This window comes from Salmo salar, chromosome 09 (assembly GCF_965601325.2).
Source record: "Salmo salar chromosome 09, fSalSal1, whole genome shotgun sequence".
Taxonomy (NCBI): domain Eukaryota; kingdom Metazoa; phylum Chordata; class Actinopteri; order Salmoniformes; family Salmonidae; genus Salmo; species Salmo salar.
Window position 1 is genome coordinate 48,044,414 of NC_138299.1, and position 21,364 is coordinate 48,065,777.

At 40.3% G+C, this 21,364-nt stretch overlaps 1 protein-coding gene across 1 annotated transcript; it reads right to left on the minus strand.

The window, feature by feature from the left end:
• Positions 1-593: 593 nt before the first annotated feature.
• Positions 594-19,725, minus strand: LOC106611446 (protein cornichon homolog 1). The gene is made up of 5 exons (XM_082955813.1): positions 19,548-19,725; positions 17,327-17,395; positions 6,933-7,045; positions 6,226-6,369; positions 594-3,356 (listed from the first exon to the last, which is right to left on the minus strand). The coding sequence occupies exons 1-5, from the start codon at positions 19,626-19,628 to the stop codon at positions 3,329-3,331; spliced, it is 435 nt and encodes a 144-aa protein (XP_082811939.1). The 5' UTR covers positions 19,629-19,725; the 3' UTR covers positions 594-3,328.
• Between the last annotated feature and the right edge of the window lie 1,639 nt (positions 19,726-21,364).

The window sequence follows — 21,364 nt, forward strand, 5'->3', positions numbered from 1 at the left end:
CTAAGTTCATGAAGCATTTATAAGTTATATTCAAGAATCAATGGGTAAAGATCATTAATTTATAAGTTCAACGCGAATGTCTAGCAACCGAAACAACGTTAGTATTTTTGTAGCTAACCCGTACTCTATTACCTAGCGTAGCTAATGTTATCCACAACAAAATCTGAATTCGTAGCATATACTACATGGAGGTAGATATGTTTACTTCTAACCCGGAGTAGAGGTTGATTTGGCCTATATTATCAACATTCACCCTGATTGGCTGATGTGTGCAACAGAGAGTGGTGAAAGTCATACTGATGTAGGATCTTAATTTGATCACCCAGTTGTGGGAAAAATGTAAAACTTGTGGCGTATTTTAGGTTTAAAAATACTTCTGAAGTTATTAGTAAATTCCACTTTGAGACTTACATTTTTCTTAAGGGAAAATGATCAACCCCTACACAAATGTCCATTAATTAGCGTCTGCTAAATGACGTAGTATACCACTCAGATTTAAATGAAAAGGTTTCTATCCCAGCAGCACTTGTTCTGGGGTGACAGCTCAGCCCTAGCAACCTCAGAAAAAAAAAAAAACATTCTGGTACACAGAGTATAGTTGGGGGTAGGTTTATTTGGATTCATAATTCAAGTTGTCATTCACTAGGTGAAATGAGCTACTCTAGTATGAATACATTGAAGTTAAAGCCCCAAAACATATGAATGTATAACACACACACCAACCTCCTGTCTGATTTTACAGAGTGGGAAATACAGAAAACACTAGGATAACATTCTTGATTTTCTTTTTTAGAAATACAAACATCCTTATCAGGTTGTAATGTAATTGGAGTGAAACATTTCATCTAGAATAAATGTTAAAAATCATGATGGGAGGGGCATGTGGACAAGAGACTAACGGAACATTATGGAGTTGGTTGTTTAGATGGGGGGGGGGGGGACTAACAGAACATTATGGAGTTGGTTGTTTAGATGGGGGGGGCTAACAGAACATTATGGAGTTGGTTGTTTAGATGGGGGGGGGGGACTAACAGAACATTATGGAGTTGGTTGTTTAGATGGGGGGGAACTAACAGAACATTATGGAGTTGGTTGTTTAGATGGGGGGGGGACTAACAGAACATTGTTTAGATGGGGGCAGACTAACAGAACATTATGGAGTTGGTTGTTTAGATGGGGGGGGACTAACAGAACATTGTTTAGATGGGGGCAGACTAACAGAACATTATGGAGTTGGTTGTTTAGATGGGGGGGGACTAACAGAACATTATGGAGTTGGTTGTTTAGATGGGGGGGGACTAACAGAACATTATGGAGTTGGTTGTTTAGATGGGGGGGGACTAACAGAATATTATGGAGTTGGTTGTTTAGATGGGGGGGGGACTAACAGAACATTATGGAGTTGGTTGTTTAGATGGGGGGGGATTAACAGAACATTATGGAGTTGGTTGTTTAGATGGCGGGGAACTAACAGAACATTATGGAGTTGGTTGTTTAGATGGGGGGGGCTAACAGAACATTATGGAGTTGGTTGTTTAGATGGGGGGGGGGGACTAACAGAACATTATGGAGTTGGTTGTTTAGATGGGGGGGGGGGGACTAACAGAACATTATGGAGTTGGTTGTTTAGATGGGGGGGGACTAACAGAACATTATGGAGTTGGTTGTTTAGATGGGGGGGGACTAACAGAACATTGTTTAGATGGGGGCAGACTAACAGAACATTATGGAGTTGGTTGTTTAGATGGGGGGGGACTAACAGAACATTATGGAGTTGGTTGTTTAGATGGGGGGGGACTAACAGAATATTATGGAGTTGGTTGTTTAGATGGGGGGGGGGGGACTAACAGAACATTATGGAGTTGGTTGTTTAGATGGGGGGGGGGACTAACAGAACATTGTTTAGATGGGGGCAGACTAACAGAACATTATGGAGTTGGTTGTTTAGATGGGGGGGGACTAACAGAACATTGTTTAGATGGGGGGGGACTAACAGAACATTATGGAGTTGGTTGTTTAGATGGGGGGGACTAACAGAACATTATGGAGTTGGTTGTTTAGATGGGGGGGGGACTAACAGAACATTATGGAGTTGGTTGTTTAGATGGGGGCAGACTAACAGAACATTATGGAGTTGGTTGTTTAGATGGGGGGGGACTAACAGAACATTGTTTAGATGGGGGCAGACTAACAGAACATTATGGAGTTGGTTGTTTAGATGGGGGGGGACTAACAGAACATTATGGAGTTGGTTGTTTAGATGGGGGGGGACTAACAGAACATTGTTTAGATGGGGGCAGACTAACAGAACATTATGGAGTTGGTTGTTTAGATGGGGGGGGACTAACAGAACATTGTTTAGATGGGGGCAGACTAACAGAACATTATGGAGTTGGTTGTTTAGATGGGGGGGACTAACAGAACATTATGGAGTTGGTTGTTTAGATTTGTCTTTGAGCTCATAACAGGTTCAATGGTTACAGATATTCCTCGTAAGGAACTTTTCATGATCACACATTTCAGAAATCACTACTTGGGATTTCTATAGCTTCACACATCAAATAGCATCTACTGACAAGGGTAAAAAAAAACACCCGTTAAAGAAAGGATGTATGACAAGGGCTATAAAAGTAGAATGAGACGACAGAAAGCATGGCAAACCTAAAAAAAATATCAAATACTTTAAGACAACCATACGGATTGTCCTCGTTTGTGCAATACATTTTCCATCCCATGATCAAGACTACTCATGCGTTCAACTTGTAAATGTGTCTGGGAAAGAAAACTATTTTACAATGTAATTATGATAAAAGTCCCTCCCCCCCCATTGCATACCTTAAATACATTTTTAAAAGCTCGGCATCTAATTCACATCCACATTTCCTAATAGTCAATTAAGTGTTAGATTCAGAGCGGCCTGCTTATTATTAACTGACGATGCAAATCGGAACGGAATATCTGTTCTAATTTGTTGGGGCAAAAAGAGATTAGTAAATAAAATTGTTAAAAGCATCATAATGGAAAAGTATGATTCTGAGGTCAGTCATTCTTCCTCTCAAAAAGCATTGTGTTGACTGTTGAATGAGAGGACAGCTGCGACTGAAACAAATAATATTCATTTAAAAAAATATGTTTTTGTATAGTAATGACGCTCTGCACTGCTTTGGTGTTGAGAGTCAACCCAGCCTCTTGAAAACGGCAGCCATCTTGAATCACTGAGTGGTGAATGGTCGGTCTTCGCAGCAGGTCCCTCTTCAGCTTCTCCTGCAGCCACTAAAACCAGTTATCTCCAACATGCAGATCTTTCCCCTCTTCATCTCTGAGCCGTCTAAGAGCTCACCAACACGTAGATCATCCTGTAAGAAAAAGAAACTTTAGTCATTAAGACACTTCAGTTAACTTGGTGTAGGGGGCAGTATTTTCACAGCCGGATGAAAAACGTACCCAAATTAAACTGGTTACTACTCTAGCCCAGAAACTAGAATATGCATATTACTATTAGATTTGGATAGAAAACACAGAAGTTTCTAAAACTGTTTGAATGGTGTCTGAGTATAACAGAACTCATATGGCAGGCAAAAACCTGAGAAAAATCCAACCAGGAAGTGGAAAGTCAGAGAATCAAAAGAGAAACTACAGTTTGTGGGGTCGCTTCCATTGGCTATCAACAGCCTTCAGAAAGTTCTTTCAGCATTCTCCTGTCACTGGGCAGATAATAGGAGCTCAGTCAATCTGTGGACAAAGGGATTGGATATGCGCGATCCCGCGAGCGCGCCGTTCCTTTTTCTTCTTGAATGAATATGCGGTTGTCCGGTTAGAATATTATCGCAATTTTATGTAAAAAATACCATAAAGATTGATTTTAAACAGCGTTTGACATGCTTCTAAGTACAGTAATGGAACATTTTGACTTTGTCTCTGGTACAGCGCTCGCGCGTTATGCCTTTGGATAGTGCTCTGTACGCACAAACAAAACGGAGGTATTTGGACATAAATATGGATTATTTCGAACAAAAACATTTATTGTGGAAGCAGCAGTACTGGGAGTGCATTCTGATGAAGATCAGCAAAGGTAAGAGAATATTTATAATACTAATTCTGAGTTTAGGTGACCCCAAACTTGGCGGGTGTCTGTATAGCTTGCTGTGATGGCGAAAAATGTGCTTTCTCCGTAAAGCTATTTTAAAATCTGACACAGCGGTTGCATCCAGGGGTAGTCTATCTATAATTCTTTTAAATAATTGTTATATTTTGTCAACGTTTATGATGAGTATTTTTGTAAATTGATGTGCACATTCACTGAAAGTTTTGGTGGGAATACATTTTCTGAACATCACACGCCAATGTAAAATGCTGTTTTTGGATATAAATGTGAACAAAACGTCCTAGGAGTGTCATCTGTTGAAGATCATCAAAGGTTAGTGCTTCGGGTTTTATTGACACATGTCCTTGCTTGGAAAATGGCTGTGTGATTATTTTTGTCTATGTACTCTCCTAACATAATCTAATGTTTTGCTTTCGCTGTAAAGCCTTTTTGAAATCGGACAATGTGGTTACATCAAGGAGAAGTGTATCTTTAAAATAGTTGAATTATGACATTTTGTTGTTTTTGAATTTGCCGCCCTGATATTTCACTGGCTGTGTCCCGCAGGTTAGCGTCACACGTAGCCCATAGAAGTTAATCAGAGGACATGAGCTCAAAACGAAACTCAGCCTTTAAGGCAGATCAGTTATTACTACATACCCGTAGAGACAGAAGGAGAGGAGGTAGAGAACATACCCGTAGAGATAGTAGAAGGAGGTAGAGATAATAACATACCCGTAGAGATAGTAGAAGAAGGAGAGGAGGTAGAGAACATACCCGTAGAGATAGTAGAAGGAGGTAGAGATAATAACATACCCGTAGAGATAGTAGAAGAAGGAGAGGAGGTAGAGAACATACCCGTAGAGATAGTAGAAGAAGGAGAGGAGGTAGAGAACATACCCGTAGAGATAGTAGAAGGAGGTAGAGATAATAACATACCCGTAGAGATAGTAGGAGGTAGAGATAATAACATACCCGTAGAGATAGTAGAAGGAGGTAGAGATAATAACACCCGTAGAGATAGTAGAAGGAGGTAGAGATAATAACATACCCGTAGAGATAGTAGGAGGTAGAGATAATAACATACCCGTAGAGATAGTAGAAGAAGGAGAGGAGGTAGAGAACATACCCGTAGAGATAGTAGAAGAAGGAGAGGAGGTAGAGAACATACCCGTAGAGATAGTAGAAGGAGGTAGAGAACATACCCGTAGAGATAGTAGAAGGAGGTAGAGATAATAACATACCCGTAGAGATAGTAGGAGGTAGAGATAATAACATACCCGTAGAGATAGTAGAAGGAGGTAGAGATAATAACATACCCGTAGAGATAGTAGAAGGAGGTAGAGATAATAACATACCCGTAGAGATAGTAGAAGGAGGTAGAGATAATAACATACCCGTAGAGATAGTAGAAGAAGGAGAGGAGGTAGAGAACATACCCGTAGAGATAGTAGAAGGAGGTAGAGATAATAACATACCCGTAGAGATAGTAGAAGGAGGTAGAGATAATAACATACCCGTAGAGATAGTAGAAGGAGGTAGAGATAATAACATACCCGTAGAGATAGTAGAAGGAGGTAGAGATAATAACATACCCGTAGAGATAGTAGAAGGAGGTAGAGATAATAACATACCCGTAGAGATAGTAGAAGGAGGTAGAGATAATAACATACCCGTAGAGATAGTAGAAGGAGGTAGAGATAATAACATACCCGTAGAGATAGTAGAAGGAGGTAGAGATAATAACATACCCGTAGAGATAGTAGAAGGAGGTAGAGATAATAACATACCCGTAGAGATAGTAGGAGGTAGAGATAATAACATACCCGTAGAGATAGTAGAAGAAGGAGAGGAGGTAGAGAACATACCCGTAGAGATAGTAGAAGGAGGTAGAGATAATAACATACCCGTAGAGATAGTAGAAGGAGGTAGAGATAATAACATACCCGTAGAGATAGTAGAAGGAGGTAGAGATAATAACATACCCGTAGAGATAGTAGAAGGAGGTAGAGATAATAACATACCCGTAGAGATAGTAGAAGGAGGTAGAGATAATAACATACCCGTAGAGATAGTAGAAGGAGGTAGAGATAATAACATACCCGTAGAGATAGTAGAAGGAGGTAGAGATAATAACATACCCGTAGAGATAGTAGAAGAAGGAGAGGAGGTAGAAGGCCAGTTTGCACCAGCCCTCCTTTTGACAGTAGGCCAAGACGTCAGCGTTCATGATCGTAGTTGGATCATAGAGGCCTGGACCACTCATCACCGGCCTGCTCGTATACCTGCAGAGAAACATGACGAGTGGAAGTCAGCACACATGTTGCTGTTTTTCAACAAATGATTAACCAGGAAACATGTTGGTTCATAGCAGCGGGACTATTTAAAAAAAAAAAAAAAAGGTCCACAGGGTTTGAATCTGTTAAAAGTAAAGAGTTTGTGCCTGCAGAGAAACACATTTAGGCCTATTTATAGAAACGCATTCAACAGACAAGCTTACTTATAGAAACAGGACACATTTCCTCACAAACCTGATTGAAAACATGACACATTTAGCTGTAGTCAGCATGGTTAAGTCCATTACATTGGTTTCCGTAGAAACAACACTGCAGAATTGCAAGTGGCGCATATCCAAGAGAAATTAAATCTGTCATCCAGGCTGAGATTCATTAAATGGTTTTAACAAATCATGAACCATGACAATTGCCATTGGAAGGTGAATGTTGCATAAAGAAATATATACAATGGTTAGAATGTTTTCAAAGAAAGTGTTTTACTGTTTTCACTGAGGGAAAACAATAGCATGTGTACATTGCTTAAAGTGACAAATAAAACCCCTTGAACGTACCTCCAGACGTGGTAGGCCAGCAGTGGCATGTTGAGACCGAGGGTGAGCCACTCTGCAGCACACAGGAACATCACGCAGAAGAACACATGGATGAGATACTCCGGGAGCACCAGCTGGATGAACATGTAAACAACACAGTATCCTTACACTGAGGTAGTCACAACAAGAAATTACACTGAAATGTACTCAACTAAAAAAAACTGACAAATGTCCTGACTGCTATGTAGAAATTAGAGACTGAAAATGTGTGCAAGACTTGCATGTTGTGTTGGTCATAGAATAATTGTTGCCTTTGTACAACAAATGTTACAGTACAGAGGACACCATTAACATTATTTAAATAGATATTGGGACTAACAGAACAATTTAGGCAAACTGTTGAGACAGTAGCTTCGATAACATGACATTACACAGTAGCTTCCATAACATTACTAGACACTAGCTTCTAGACAGTAGCTTCGATAACATGACATTAGCTTCTGTGACAGTAGTTTCCATAACATTACTAGACAGTAGCTTCTAGACGGTAGTTTCCATAACATTACTTGACGGTAGTTTCCATGACACTAGCTTCCATAACGACACTAGCTTCCATAACATTAGACAGTAGCTTCCATAACATTACTAGACAGTAGCTTCCATAACATTACTAGACACTAGTTTCCATAACATTACTAGACACTAGTTTCCATAACATTACTAGACAGTAGTTTCCATTACATTACTAGACACTAGCTTCTAGACAGTAGTTTCCATAACATTACTAGACACTAGCTTCTGTGACAGTAGCTTCCATAACATTACTAGACGGTAGTTTCCATAACATTACTAGACACTAGCTTCCATAACATTACTAGACACTAGCTTCCATAACATTACTAGACACTAGCTTCCATAACATTAGACAGTAGCTTCCATAACATTAGACAGTAGCTTCCATAACATTACTAGACAGTAGCTTCCATAACATTACTAGACAGTAGTTTCCATAACATTACTAGACAGTAGTTTCCATTACATTACTAGACACTAGCTTCTGTGACAGTAGCTTCCATAACATTACTAGACGGTAGTTTCCATAACATTACTAGACACTAGCTTCCATAACATTACTAGACAGTAGTTTCCATAACATTACTAGACAGTAGCTTCCATAACATTAGACAGTAGCTTCCATAACATTACTAGACACTAGCTTCCATAACATTAGACAGTAGCTTCCATAACATTACTAGACAGTAGCTTCCATAACATTACTAGACACTAGCTTCCATAACATTACTAGACACTAGCTTCCATAACATTACTAGACAGTAGTTTCCATAACATTACTAGACAGTAGTTTCCATTACATTACTAGACACTAGCTTCTGTGACAGTAGCTTCCATAACATTACTAGACAGTAGTTTCCATAACATTACTAGACACTAGCTTCCATAACATTACTAGACAGTAGTTTCCATAACATTACTAGACAGTAGTTTCCATTACATTACTAGACACTAGCTTCTGTGACAGTAGCTTCCATAACATTATTAGACAGTAGCTTCTAGACAGTAGTTTCCATAACATTACTAGACACTAGCTTCTGTGACAGTAGCTTCCATAACATTACTAGACGGTAGTTTCCATAACATTACTAGACAGTAGTTTCCATTACATTACTAGACACTAGCTTCTGTGACAGTAGCTTCCATAACATTACTAGACACTAGCTTCCATAACATTATTAGACAGTAGCTTCTAGACAGTAGTTTCCATAACATTACTAGACACTAGCTTCTGTGACAGTAGCTTCCATAACATTACTAGACGGTAGTTTCCATAACATTACTAGGCGGTAGTTTCCATAACATTACTAGACACTAGCTTCTGTGACAGTAGTTTCCATAACATTACTAGACGGTAGTTTCCATAACATTACTAGACACTAGCTTCCATAACATTACTAGACACTAGCTTCCATAACATTACTAGACACTAGCTTCCATAACATTACTAGGCAGTAGCTTCCATAACATTACTAGGCAGTAGCTTCCATAACATTACTAGGCAGTAGCTTCTAGACAGTAGCTTCCATAACATTACTAGACACTAGCTTCCATAACATTACTAGGCAGTAGCTTCTAGACAGTAGCTTCCATAACATTAGCAGCAGCCAGGGCAGCAGCCTGTTCCAGGGCAGCAGACTATGCCACGAGTGCGTCCTATTCCCTAAATAGTGCACTACATTTGACCAGGACCCGTAGGGCTCTGATGTAAAGTAGTGCACTCTGTAAGGAATATTCCATCTGTCCCATAGGACAGGGACAGGGCTACTGTGACATAATCTGGTGTAGGCTCAGGCATAAAAAAAAAAAGACACACATCCAATGAAGAGAGGTTGTGGAGAAGTGGGGTGATGACCCACCAAAGCCCACAGATGGAGAGGATCGTTCCAGCACTGCTATATTGTAACATGTGATAGCAGATATCATGTTACACTAGACTAGATGTATGTCTATGTCCCAAATGGAACCCTATTCCTTATGAGCCCTGACCAATAGCAGTGCAGCAGCGTTTCTGCTGAAGTCATTTAGCTGTGGCACTGTCAGCCACGCCCCCCCCCCCCCCCCTCCAAAAAATATACGTAACAAGAAAAATCTATATTTCTGCCGATGCGTACTTTGAAAATGCTGGAACATTCCACATGTACTTTTCTTCTACAAACAAAACAAGTAATGAATAGAACAAATCTGACAAGCACATAGTAGATTGTCAGATTATCTATTTACCTAGTCGGCTTGTTATTCTGTGTTCTATGCGAGAAATATTCCACTCAAATGAACAGAATCTAATGTAGTCTATATTTATTTAGTAGGCTACTCAAACCTTTGCCAGTTGCACGTTTACCCTTTTATATGGCCTGTGTATGTCTAATGAACGAAAGCCTGCGTAAAGGAGGCGGCACAGCGGTCTAAGGCAGTGCATCTCAGAGCTAGAGGCGTACCTACAGACACCCTGGTTCGAATCCAGGCTGTATCACAACCGGCCATGATTGGGAGTCCAATAGGGCAGCGCACAATTGGCCCCAGCGTCGTCCCGGGTTTGGCCGGTGTCGGCCGTCATTGTAAATTTTACATTTACATTTTAGTCATTTAGCAGACGCTCTTATCCAGAGCGACTTACAGTAGTGAATGCATACATTTCATACATTTTTTTTCCCGTACTGGTACCCCGTGGGAATCGAACCCACAACCCTGGCGTTGCAAACACCATGCTCTACCAACTGAGCCACACGGGACCTTAAATAAGAATTTGTTATTAACTGACTTGCCTAGTTAAATAAAAAATTATGTAATAGGCTTATTAACAATTATTGGAAACAAATCGGCCTACATGCTTGCACTTTGTGCAGGCTGCGTAACCCATCTACCGCGTTGTTGTCCTCGCTCAGCACCCGTTTCCACGGTGACGTTGTAGCCTAATTCCCTTATCAGAAAGGTTTTTATTTCTCCGGTTAGGCCTACGTTAGTCTAGTTTATGCTAAATTCAAAAGGCACTCGCACATCTGAGCAATCTTTCAGCAGGTGCATGGTAACAGTTGAAACAGGATGAAGGAGAAAGGAAACCGCACACTGCTCTTGATAGTATCACGGCCTTCGTCAGAGCTTTACGCATCGGCCTCGGGGCCTTCGTCAGAGCTTTTGTGAATTTTTTTTAATCAGCACCCCTATGTAGACCTAGCTCCACCCACATCCATTCCACACATGGAAAGGGGTTGGAGGCAAAGGGAAAATAAATAAGTGCTACCAAACATAATATGCATTTCACAAACACTACAAAAGTGTATAAATAAGACGCATTAAACACATCCATAAAACCACAATGAGGACACAGCAAGTTTTCATTAATCATTGGGTACATCGTACGAAAAACATCAGAATTATCTTAAATAGGCAGATAATTCATGTTCAAATTCACAACATAACATACATAGGCATTTCATCATTAAGTCCTTTAGTAAATAATGTCTGGACGGTGAAAATCCAAAAACATTCTCTTTTACTCAGAGTATTATTAATATCACCTCCCCTGTCTGACATCTTAACTTTCTCTATGCCACAAAATCTAAAAAGGTAGGAATGTCATGCTTCAGGTCATTAAAATGTACTGCGACTGGAAAATCCCTGTCGTTTCTCCTGATTTAACTTTTATGTTCACTAATTCTCTGTTTGAGAGAGCGGGAGGTCTTACCGACATAGCAGAGCCCACATGGACATTTAATAATGTAAATAACATGGGTGGTGGAACACGTAATGATATCATTTATTTGGAAAAACTGGCTTCTAGGAAGTCCTCTTTTTAATGGCTCAGGGTGGAGTATTTCTGTCCGTTTCGTTTCTATACAGAGTTGTAAACAGGGTTCCATTTCATTTCTCAATCCACATAGAGGTAATAAACGCGTTGAGTGTCACTTTCAATAGTGAATTTGAGATTGGGGTCAATGTCATTGAGTAGTGCCATAAAATCTGACAGCTCTTGTTCAGTTCCTTCCCATATGCAAAAAAATGTCGTCAATATATCGATACCACTTCAGGATTTTATTCAAAAATGAATATTTGTTTTCATTATTGACATAACGTTCTTCAAATAGACCCACATAAAGGTTAGCATAGCTCGGAGCGAATGTGGAGCCCATCGATGTTCCATTCATTTGGAGGTATTCATCATCAAACCTAAAATAGTTATACTTCAAAACATATTCAGCTCTAGAATGAAGTTTGTTTGTGGATTAGAGGTCGACCAATTAATCGGAATGGCCGATTAGTTAGGGCCGATTTCAAGTTTTCATAAATCGGAAATCGGTATTTTTGGACGCTGATTTGGCCGATTTATTTATTTGACTTTATTTAACTAGGCAAGTCAGTTAAGAACACATTATTTACAATGTCGGCCTAGGAACGGGGGTTAACTGCCTTGTTCAGGGGCAGAACGACAGATTTTTACCTTGTCAGCTCAGGGATTCAATCTTGCAACGTTACGGTTAACTAGTCCAACGCTCTAACCACCTGCTTTACATTGCACTCCACGAGGAGCCTGCCTGTTACGTGAATGCAGTAAGAAGCCAAGGTAAGTTGCTAGCTAGCATTAAACTTATCTTATAAAAAACAATCAATCAATCATAATCACTAGTTAACTACACATGGTTGATGATATTACTAGTTTATCTAGCCTGTCCTGCGTTGCATATAATCGCTTAGGTACACGTTGCTCCAACCATAAACATCAATGCCTTTCTTAAAATCAATACACAAGTATATATTTTTAAACCTGCATATTTAGTTAATATTGCCTGCTAACATGAATGTATTTTAACTAGGGAAAATGTGTCACTTCACTTGCAAGAGTCAGGGTATATGCAGCAGTTTGGGCCGCCTGGCTCGTTGCGAACTGTGAAGACTATTTCTTCCTAACAAAGACAGCCGACATCACCAAACGGGGGATGATTTAACAAAAGCGCATTTGCGAAAAAAGCACAATCGTTGCACGACTGTACCTAACCATAAACATCAATGCCTTTCTTAAAATCAATACACAGAAGTATATATTTTTAAACCTGCATATTTAGCTAAAAGAAATCCAGGTTAGCAGGCAATATTAACCAGGTGAAATTGTGTCATTTTGCGTTCATTGCACGCAGAGTAAGGGTATATGAAACAGTTAGGGCCGCCTGGCTCGTTGCGAACTAATTTGCCAGAATTTTACGTAATTATGACATAACATTGAAGGTTGTACAATGTAACAGCAATATTTAGACTTAGGGATGCCACCCGTTAGATAAAATATGGAACGGTTCCGTATTTCACTGACAGGAAAAACGTTTTGTTTTCGAGATGATAGTTTCCGGATTTGACCATATTAATAACCTAAGGCTCGTATTTTTGTGTGTTATTATGTTATAATTAAGTCTATGATTTGATAGAGCAGTCTGAGCGGTGGTAGGCAGCAGCAGGCTCGTAAGCATTCATTCAAACAGCACTTTTGTGCGTTTGCCAGCAGCTCTTCGCAATGCATTGCGCTGTTTATGACTTCAAACCTATCAACTCCCGAGATTAGGCTGGCAATACTATAGTGCCTATAAGAACATCCGTTCCTGTTGGAACGTTCCACAAATTATACCCACCCCTTCAAGCCTATCAACTCCCAAGATGAGACTGGTGTAACCGATGTGAAATGGCTAGCTAGTTAGCCGGGTGCGCGCTAATAGCGTTTCAAACGTCACTCGCTCTGAGACTTGGAGTAGTTGTTCCCCTTGCTCTACATGGGTAACGCTGCTTCGAGGGTGGCTGTTGTCGATGTGTTCCTGGTTCGAGCCCAGGTAGGAGCGAGGAGAGGGACGGAAGCTATACTGTTACACTGGCAATACTAAAGTGCCTATAAGAACATCCAATAGTCAAAGGTATATGAAATACAAATCGTAGAGAGAGAAATAGTCCTATAATAACTACAACCTAAAACTTCTTACCTGGGAATATTGAAGACTCATGTTAAAAGGAACCACCAGCTTTCATATGTTCTCATGTTCTGAGCAAGGAACTTAAACGTTAGCTTTTTTACATGGCACATATTGTACTTTTACTTTCTTCTCCAACACTTTGTTTTTGCATTATTTAAACCAAATTGAACATGTTTCATTATTTATTTGAGGCTAAATTGATTTTATTGATGTACTATATTAAGTTAAAATAAGTGTTCAATCAGTATTGTTGTAATTGTCATTTACAAATAAAACATTAAAATAAATAAAAGTAAAACTTTTTTTTTTTTTTTTTTAATATCTTTAAAAAAAATATATATATATATATATATATATATATATATATATATATATATATATATATATATATAAATAAATCGGGTGATTAATAGGTATGGTCTTTTTTTGGTCCTCCAATAATCGGTATCGGTCGACCTCTATTGTGGATATTAATAGTATCTCTGTCTCCCAAATAGTGAGCGAGTGCTGCCAGCCCCCTCACATGGGGAATGCTGGTATATAGACTCAACATCTAATGTTACCAGAATACAGTCTTTAAGCTTATAAAATATCAGCGATACTATCAAGAGCAGTGTGCTGTTTCCTTTCTCCTTCAGTCTAGTTTATGCTAAAATGGCTATCCAAGGAAAGTAAACCTGGCAACGTGTCGTATTCTCACATGGAGACAGAGAACATAAACACTGCGCGTCCACAATGTAGAATATTGTTGCACCACACAAGGGACAATTTTTATTTGTTTTATTTGTAAATGACAATTACAACAATACTGATTGAACACAATACTACCTATATATTAGTGCCCTACCTTTGACCAAGGCCCATATGGCTTCTGGTCTAAATTGCCTTGGACAAAGCTAGTGCCCTATATAGTGAACAGAGTGCCATTTGGGAGGTGCACTACACCTAGATGAATCAATTGGTTTTATGTCTTTACTATCCAATCAGTGACCTAATGTCTTTACTATCCAATCAGTGATCTCTCTAAAAAAATAAAAAATAAAAAAAATAATAAATGCTGAGCTCGAGGGTGTTAAGATTCTCCGTTCCCGAACACCAGATGTTAATGTAAAAAGGTTGAGCCAAAAATCACATCTACTGTCGTGTTCGCAAACTACCCTTAAAAACACAAGTCTAGAAAGCAATTTGAGAGAAAATACTCAACATTTTACAGCATTCCATTATTTTGTTACTGATTCTTCCCCAACTGCTCTTTTGTATTGACTGCCTTAATTAAGTCATAGAAAGGCAGTATATGGTTGTGGTGCAACACTACAACTGAATAGTCCAGGCGAGGGTAACACAAACCACGGATTAACCCGTCCTGAGACCCACAGTTAATGTGTTATTTAATCCCATAAACTTCTGGTTTAAAATGCCTCCTGTCTGTCCTCACAAAATCCCACGACCAAAACTGTAGGAGATCTGTCACTGCGACTAGAATACTCTTTAAATATTATAGTCACCCTAGCCTAGTATTCTCAGAACTAAAATGGAGGCTAAACCCCACTTCAAAAACGTTGACTTAATAAAATAATCTCCTTTGGAAAAAATTGTATTATATAATAGTAAATGCTGGGTATAATGGGTAATTTTATATTAGGGATATTAAAAGGGGTACTACATTTTTTTGGTAAACTTTATTTAACTAGGCAAATCCGTCAAGAACAACATTTTTATTTACAATGACGGCCTACCGGGGAACAGTGGGTTAACTGCCTTGTTCAGGTGCAGAACGACAGATTTTTACCTTGTCAGCTCGGGAATTCGATCTAGCATCCTTTCGGTTCCTGGACCAACGCTCTAACCACTAGGCTACTTGCCGCCTCTTATCAAAACACTACATGCAAACAGAAGTTGGCTGTCATGCTCTGAGCATTTGCAAGTCTTTTCAGTTAACCTCTGTATGTAGCACTGCGGTCATCAATAACAACATTGGTACCTACACGTCCATGTGTCTCTGCACGTCCCAATGCTTTAGATGAACCCTCTTCCTGTGTAATATAACTAAACCTCCTACTGACCAAGACCGCCCCAAATGGAACCCTATTCCCTATATAGTGCACTACTTTAGACCAGAGCTCTATGGCACCCTATTCCCTATATAGTGCACTACTTTAGACCAGAGCTCTATGGCACCCTATTCCCTATATAGTGCACGACTTTAAGCCAGAGCTCTATGGCACCCTATATAGTGCACTACTTTAGACCAGAGCACTATGGCACCCTATATAGTGCACTACTTTAGACCAGAGCACTATGGCACCCTATTCCCTATATAGTGCACTACTTTAGACCAGAGCCCTATGGCACCCTATTCCCTATATAGTGCACTACATTAGACCAGAGCTCTATGGCACCCTATATAGTGCACTACTTTAGACCAGAGCTCATAGGGATGCAGCCTTAACGTTTAGAATAAAAGTGTTGCCAAATACATTTCAGCCCAGCTTGAAAAGAGGTTTCTCTTAAAATGGTTTAATCTTCACCCACTTTCATTACACTTTGATGTTTCAAATAAATAAATAAAAAAACAGTATGAAATGAAGAAAAAAAGTCAAGAGCCCTTTACCTACATGGAAACATAGAAGTCTGATAAAACAGGTTGAAACTCCCGTCTACCCTACAAAGCTATACTGTACTCTCCGATCGTTAAATATCTCACGGGGAAAATACACTGGGTGACACAGAAGGCGCACACACACACACACACACACACACACACACACACACACACACACAGGAAACAATGCAACGTAGTGACAATGAGAAATGTTGTACACATGACTTTCCCCCCCCATTTACTTAACTACCTCATTGGACTCAACTCCTGAGGATGTTAGGCTGACTGAGTCGAGGTGTGACGGCCTTAGACAAGACATCCTATGAACTGCATAGAGCCTGGTCGATAATGCCAGGTCATTTCTAATACCAATGAGCACAGAAAGTTGAGGCTTGAATCAATAACCCTGCTGTAAATTAGTCCCAACACCTCTTGAGATTCGTTGACTGAAAAAGACGTCTGTGCAGAATGACAGACTGGAGACCGAAACGGCATTTTATATCGGAGATCGGTACAAACGTTCAATTCTTTTAGACCTTTTCAACTGTCTTTATGCCATTAAAAATGGAACATTAAAAAAAAAAGCAGATTACAAAAAACTAAGTGTTAAGAGCTTGACAACTGACAAGATCACTATATATTAATAACAGTTAGGTTATAATCCGGCCAGGCCGCAACCTCATCCGGCCTGACCGCCTGGCCGTAACCTCTTCCGGCCAGGCCGTAACCTCTTCCGGCCTGGCCGTAACCTCTTCCGGCCTGGCCGTAACCTCTTCCGGCCTGGCCGTAACCTCTTCCGGCCAGGCCGTAACCTCTTCCGGCCAGGCCGTAACCTCTTCCGGCCAGGCCGTAACCTCTTCCGGCCAGGCCGTAACCTCTTCCGGCCTGGCCGTAACCTCTTCCGGCCTGGCCGTAACCTCTTCCGGCCAGGCCGTAACCTCTTCCGGCCAGGCCGTAACCTCTTCCGGCCAGGCCGTAACCTCTTCCGGCCAGGCCGTAACCTCTTCCGGCCAGGCCGTAACCTCTTCCGGCCTGACCGTAACCTCATCCGGCCTGACCGTAACCTCATCCGGCCTGACCGTAACCTCATCCGGCCTGACCGCCAGGACATAACCTCATCCGGCCTGACCGCCAGGACATAACCTCATCCGGCCTGACCGTAACCTCTTCCAGCCTGACCGCCAGGCCGTAACTTCATCCAGCCTGACTGCACATATTATAGAAAGCAGAACAGTATGCAGTCAAAGAAGTCAGGAGAAAGATGTCCCCTTGCAAACATTGTCTTTACTTACCGGATTTAATGTGTTACATTGGTCTATTGGATTCTTGTAATCAGTCTTCAGTTCATCAAATGCAATGATCTGGAGAGAAAATATGCATGTGTAAGTCAATTACTTCTTCCCCATTCTTGTATGACAAAGACGACTGGATCATAGAACAAAAACAAAGGCTGCAGATTGCAAATGTCCTGGCCAATGGCCATATGCAGTGAGGGAAACATTAACAGCTGTTGTCTTTCATAAAGAACACATATCGTCCTATTTATTTTTTCAATGTCCTCCGGTACAACTTGCCTACAACAAGCATAACATGTTGACCACACCACTTGCGTCGCGTGCACGAGAGTTGCAAAAATAAATTTAAAACATACGTTATTCAATTATTGCACCCACACTGCTCACGCGCGCCAAAGACCGTCTGCGTTGCCAAGCGCTAAAATAGAAGTCAGTTCTATTTGTGACGTTGAAAGAGGTGCAAGTCCTGCCTCTCCCATCTCCTCATTGGTTTATAGAAGCAGATACCCATGTAGGTGATTGAAAGACAAACTTAGTTTGGTCGGTCATCATGGTAACTATGAGACGCCAAACGCCATATAAAGTCCAAAGAAGAAAAAGCCTGGAAGGAGAGATGACTAGAAACGATTTGGTTGATCGTTTTGTGTGTGGATTAATTGTAGGAGTATGCAACAACTCAACGTTTATATCCCAGGACAAATTAGCTAGCAACCGCAAGCTAGCTAGCTTAATTGCCATAAATGTTTCATGCTTTTCGACCTGTCCCCAAATTAATATAATTGGTTCAGAGTTTGTTTTGATATTTTCGTGATCACGTTTGGTGTGGGGGGGACAAAATCTATTTGCGCACGCCTGTGGACAGTTTGGGTACAGTGTTAGGGCCAACAACATGTGAGTCTGGGGATTAGGAAGTGGAACCCCAACACAGTAAGTCTTTAGCTAATGGGACGATTCAAAAGGATCGAAGATATCTAAGTAGAAATGAAAGGTTAGAATCTAGATGACTGGGCCAAAAAAGGAAACATGACCGAGAATAAGGAAACATGTCGGAGAATGACAGCAATCAAATCAGGTGATTTCCATCACCTAACGACAAGGCCCTGGTAAATGACTGCATAAACTAGCTAGTTTAGCTTGCTAGTCAACTACAGTGTTCACCCGTTTGAAATGTAGGAAGCTAACGTTAACTACACTAAACAAAAATATAAAACGCAAAGTGTTGGTCCCATGTATCATGAGCTGAAATAAAATATCCCAGAAATGTTCCAGACGCACAAAATGCTTATTTCTCTCAAATGTTGTGCACAAATTTGTTTACATCCCTGTTAGTGAGCATTTCTCCTTTACCAAGATAATCCATCCACCTGACAGGTGTGGCATATCAAGAAGCTGATTAAAACAGCATGATCTTTACACAGGTGCACCTTGTGTTGGGGACAATAAAAAGCCACTAAAATGTGCAATTTTGTCACATCAATGCCACAGATGTCTCAAATTGAGGGAGCGTACAACTGGCATGCTGACTGCAGGAATGTCCACCAGATAATTTCTCTACTATAAACCACCTCCATCGTTCTAGAGATTTTGGCAGTATGCCCAATCTTCATCAAAACAGCAGACCACGTGTAACCACGCCAGCCCAGGACCTCCACATCCGGGTTGGTGTGACAAGCCACCCGGACAGCTGATGAAACTGAGGAGTATTTCTGTCTAATAAAGCCCTTTTGTGGGGAAAAACTCATTCCGATTGGCTGGGCGTATGGCTGTGATTAGGGCCTAATGATGGATTTATTTCAATCGAAATTTCCTTATATGAACTGTAACTCATTAAAATGGTTAAATTGTTGCGTTTTATATTTTTGTTCAGTATAGTTATCTACCTAGCTAGTATAAAGTGATAGCGTTACCATTTAGCTAACTCTGGTAACGTTAACGGATGTAGTTTGCTAGCTGGCTGACGTTTAACTAAATGTTTGTTTAGAAAAGGTAGGCCAGATATTTTTGATAAGCGAATGAAGAACAAAATGCCTCGGGTCTTTTCGGTCAAACAGTACGGATATGTTGCCATTCATTCTTGGTTAGTTAAACTAACGAATGACAAGCCTTGTTTGCGACTGGTTCATTGCAAAACAAATCGTTGGTTATCTATATAGCCTAGCTAGATCATTATAGTTCAAGTCATACTGTTTTTGATTATGATACCAATATAGCTACTTACATGCCAAATAGCGAAGAAAATGAGAGCGGCGGTAAGCAATAGAGCAAGCATGTAACAAAAGGCCGCGAATGTGAACGCCATTTTTGTGTTTCTTGCTGGCTGATATCAAACCAGAGAGATGTGTCACCCTTCTGGAGCGAAGAGAGGAACTACAGAACACAGACAGGAGGGGAAACAGGGATGCTGCGTTCAAAACAACTGGGAACTCGGGCATCTCTGACTTTCAGTGCTTCCAAGACAACTGGGTAGTCGGGAAGAAACGAGCTCCAACGGGGGGGGGTAAAAAAATATTTTTTGGAACGGTCATCCAAGTTTATAAACTCGGGCATCTTTCTAGTGCTCTGACCTGATGATCACAGACTTCATGATTTTTACTTCGTTTTTTTAACTTCTTCTTCAAATTCGCATTTCTTCTTCGCTGAGGTTTAACGGCGGTTGGCATCTAATAAATGTTGCATTACCGCCACCTACTAGACTGGAGTATAACTCCCTTGTACTTAATTTAAACAAAATAAAAAACCCACCATCTAACACATGGGGGGGCAATTCCAGTCGGTGAAGGCCTGATTGGTGTCACAGTCGAACACAACACTCACACTTTAAAAATAATAATAAATAAAATAATACAAAATTAAATATAATAAATAGCCTGTAGCAGTCTACTGAAACGCCATTGGTCAGAGATGAAAGGGCGATGACGAAAAGTGAACAATGGCCGACAATAAAGAGGTCGCTAAGTGTCTTGTTTCACAGTCTTTGTACAAAATAATAAAATGTAGCCCTTTATTAGCTTGTCATGTGTTTTTTTTTTTTAATTCAGGGGGGGGATTTTTTATTTATTTTTTAATTCAAAATACAGATCAACAATTTACATTGTTACATCATACATAACAGAATGCAGGTATTAATGAGAAAATACTAAAACATATTCTGACTGTCATGTGTCTCCGGCAACGATCAACTGCAATGACCTCACGACCGAAACCAATCATAGCACAGTATATGACAGTAGAACGCAAACCAATTACAATACAGTATGTTAACACATATGAATATTACATCTCCCTTACTACATTATTTTATTTTTTAATAAAAATGTTCTACATATTTTCAAGCATTTCTTTTGAATACATGATCTGTAGTATGAACTCAAGCATGTCAAATCAAATGTATTTATAAAGCCCTTCTTACATCAGCTGATATCACAAAGTGCTGTACAGAAACCCAGCCTAAAACCCCAAACAGCAAGCAATGCAGGTGTAGAAGCACGGTGGCTAGGAAAAACTCCCTAGAAAGGCCAGAACCTACGAAGAAACCTAGAGAGGAACCAGGCTATGAGGAGTGGCCAGTTCTCTTCATGTGTTCTGCACCAATTACATTCTGCGTCAACATAACAGACTCTGAAACAATGTTTTAGTACCAAGATTTCTCAGCAACTCTGCTTTTCACCGTAGCCATGACAACATTTCAAAGACATGCAATATCAAAGCATTTCAAGTTAACTGTTCAATAACAAGTTTACAGTCTGGAACTCTTTTAGGGCAGCGATCCGCCTACACCCTTTGACATTTCACAGATCTAGGACAGCTCTGGGCTTGACCTCTCTTCTTGACCTTGTGTGGCATGAAGCTGAGCATGCTTCTGTGTCAGTAAACATTTATTGTGGTGTTTTCGGGTAAGCATGGTGTGTGTGGTGTTGTGTGTGTGTGTGTTCAGTCCATCACATTCTCTTTCAGGGCGAACAGTTAATCTCGTCAGTGTGTTTTTTATTTTGTGTTCAGTAGGTGACGACGATCCTTCTGCGGTGCGGACGTGAT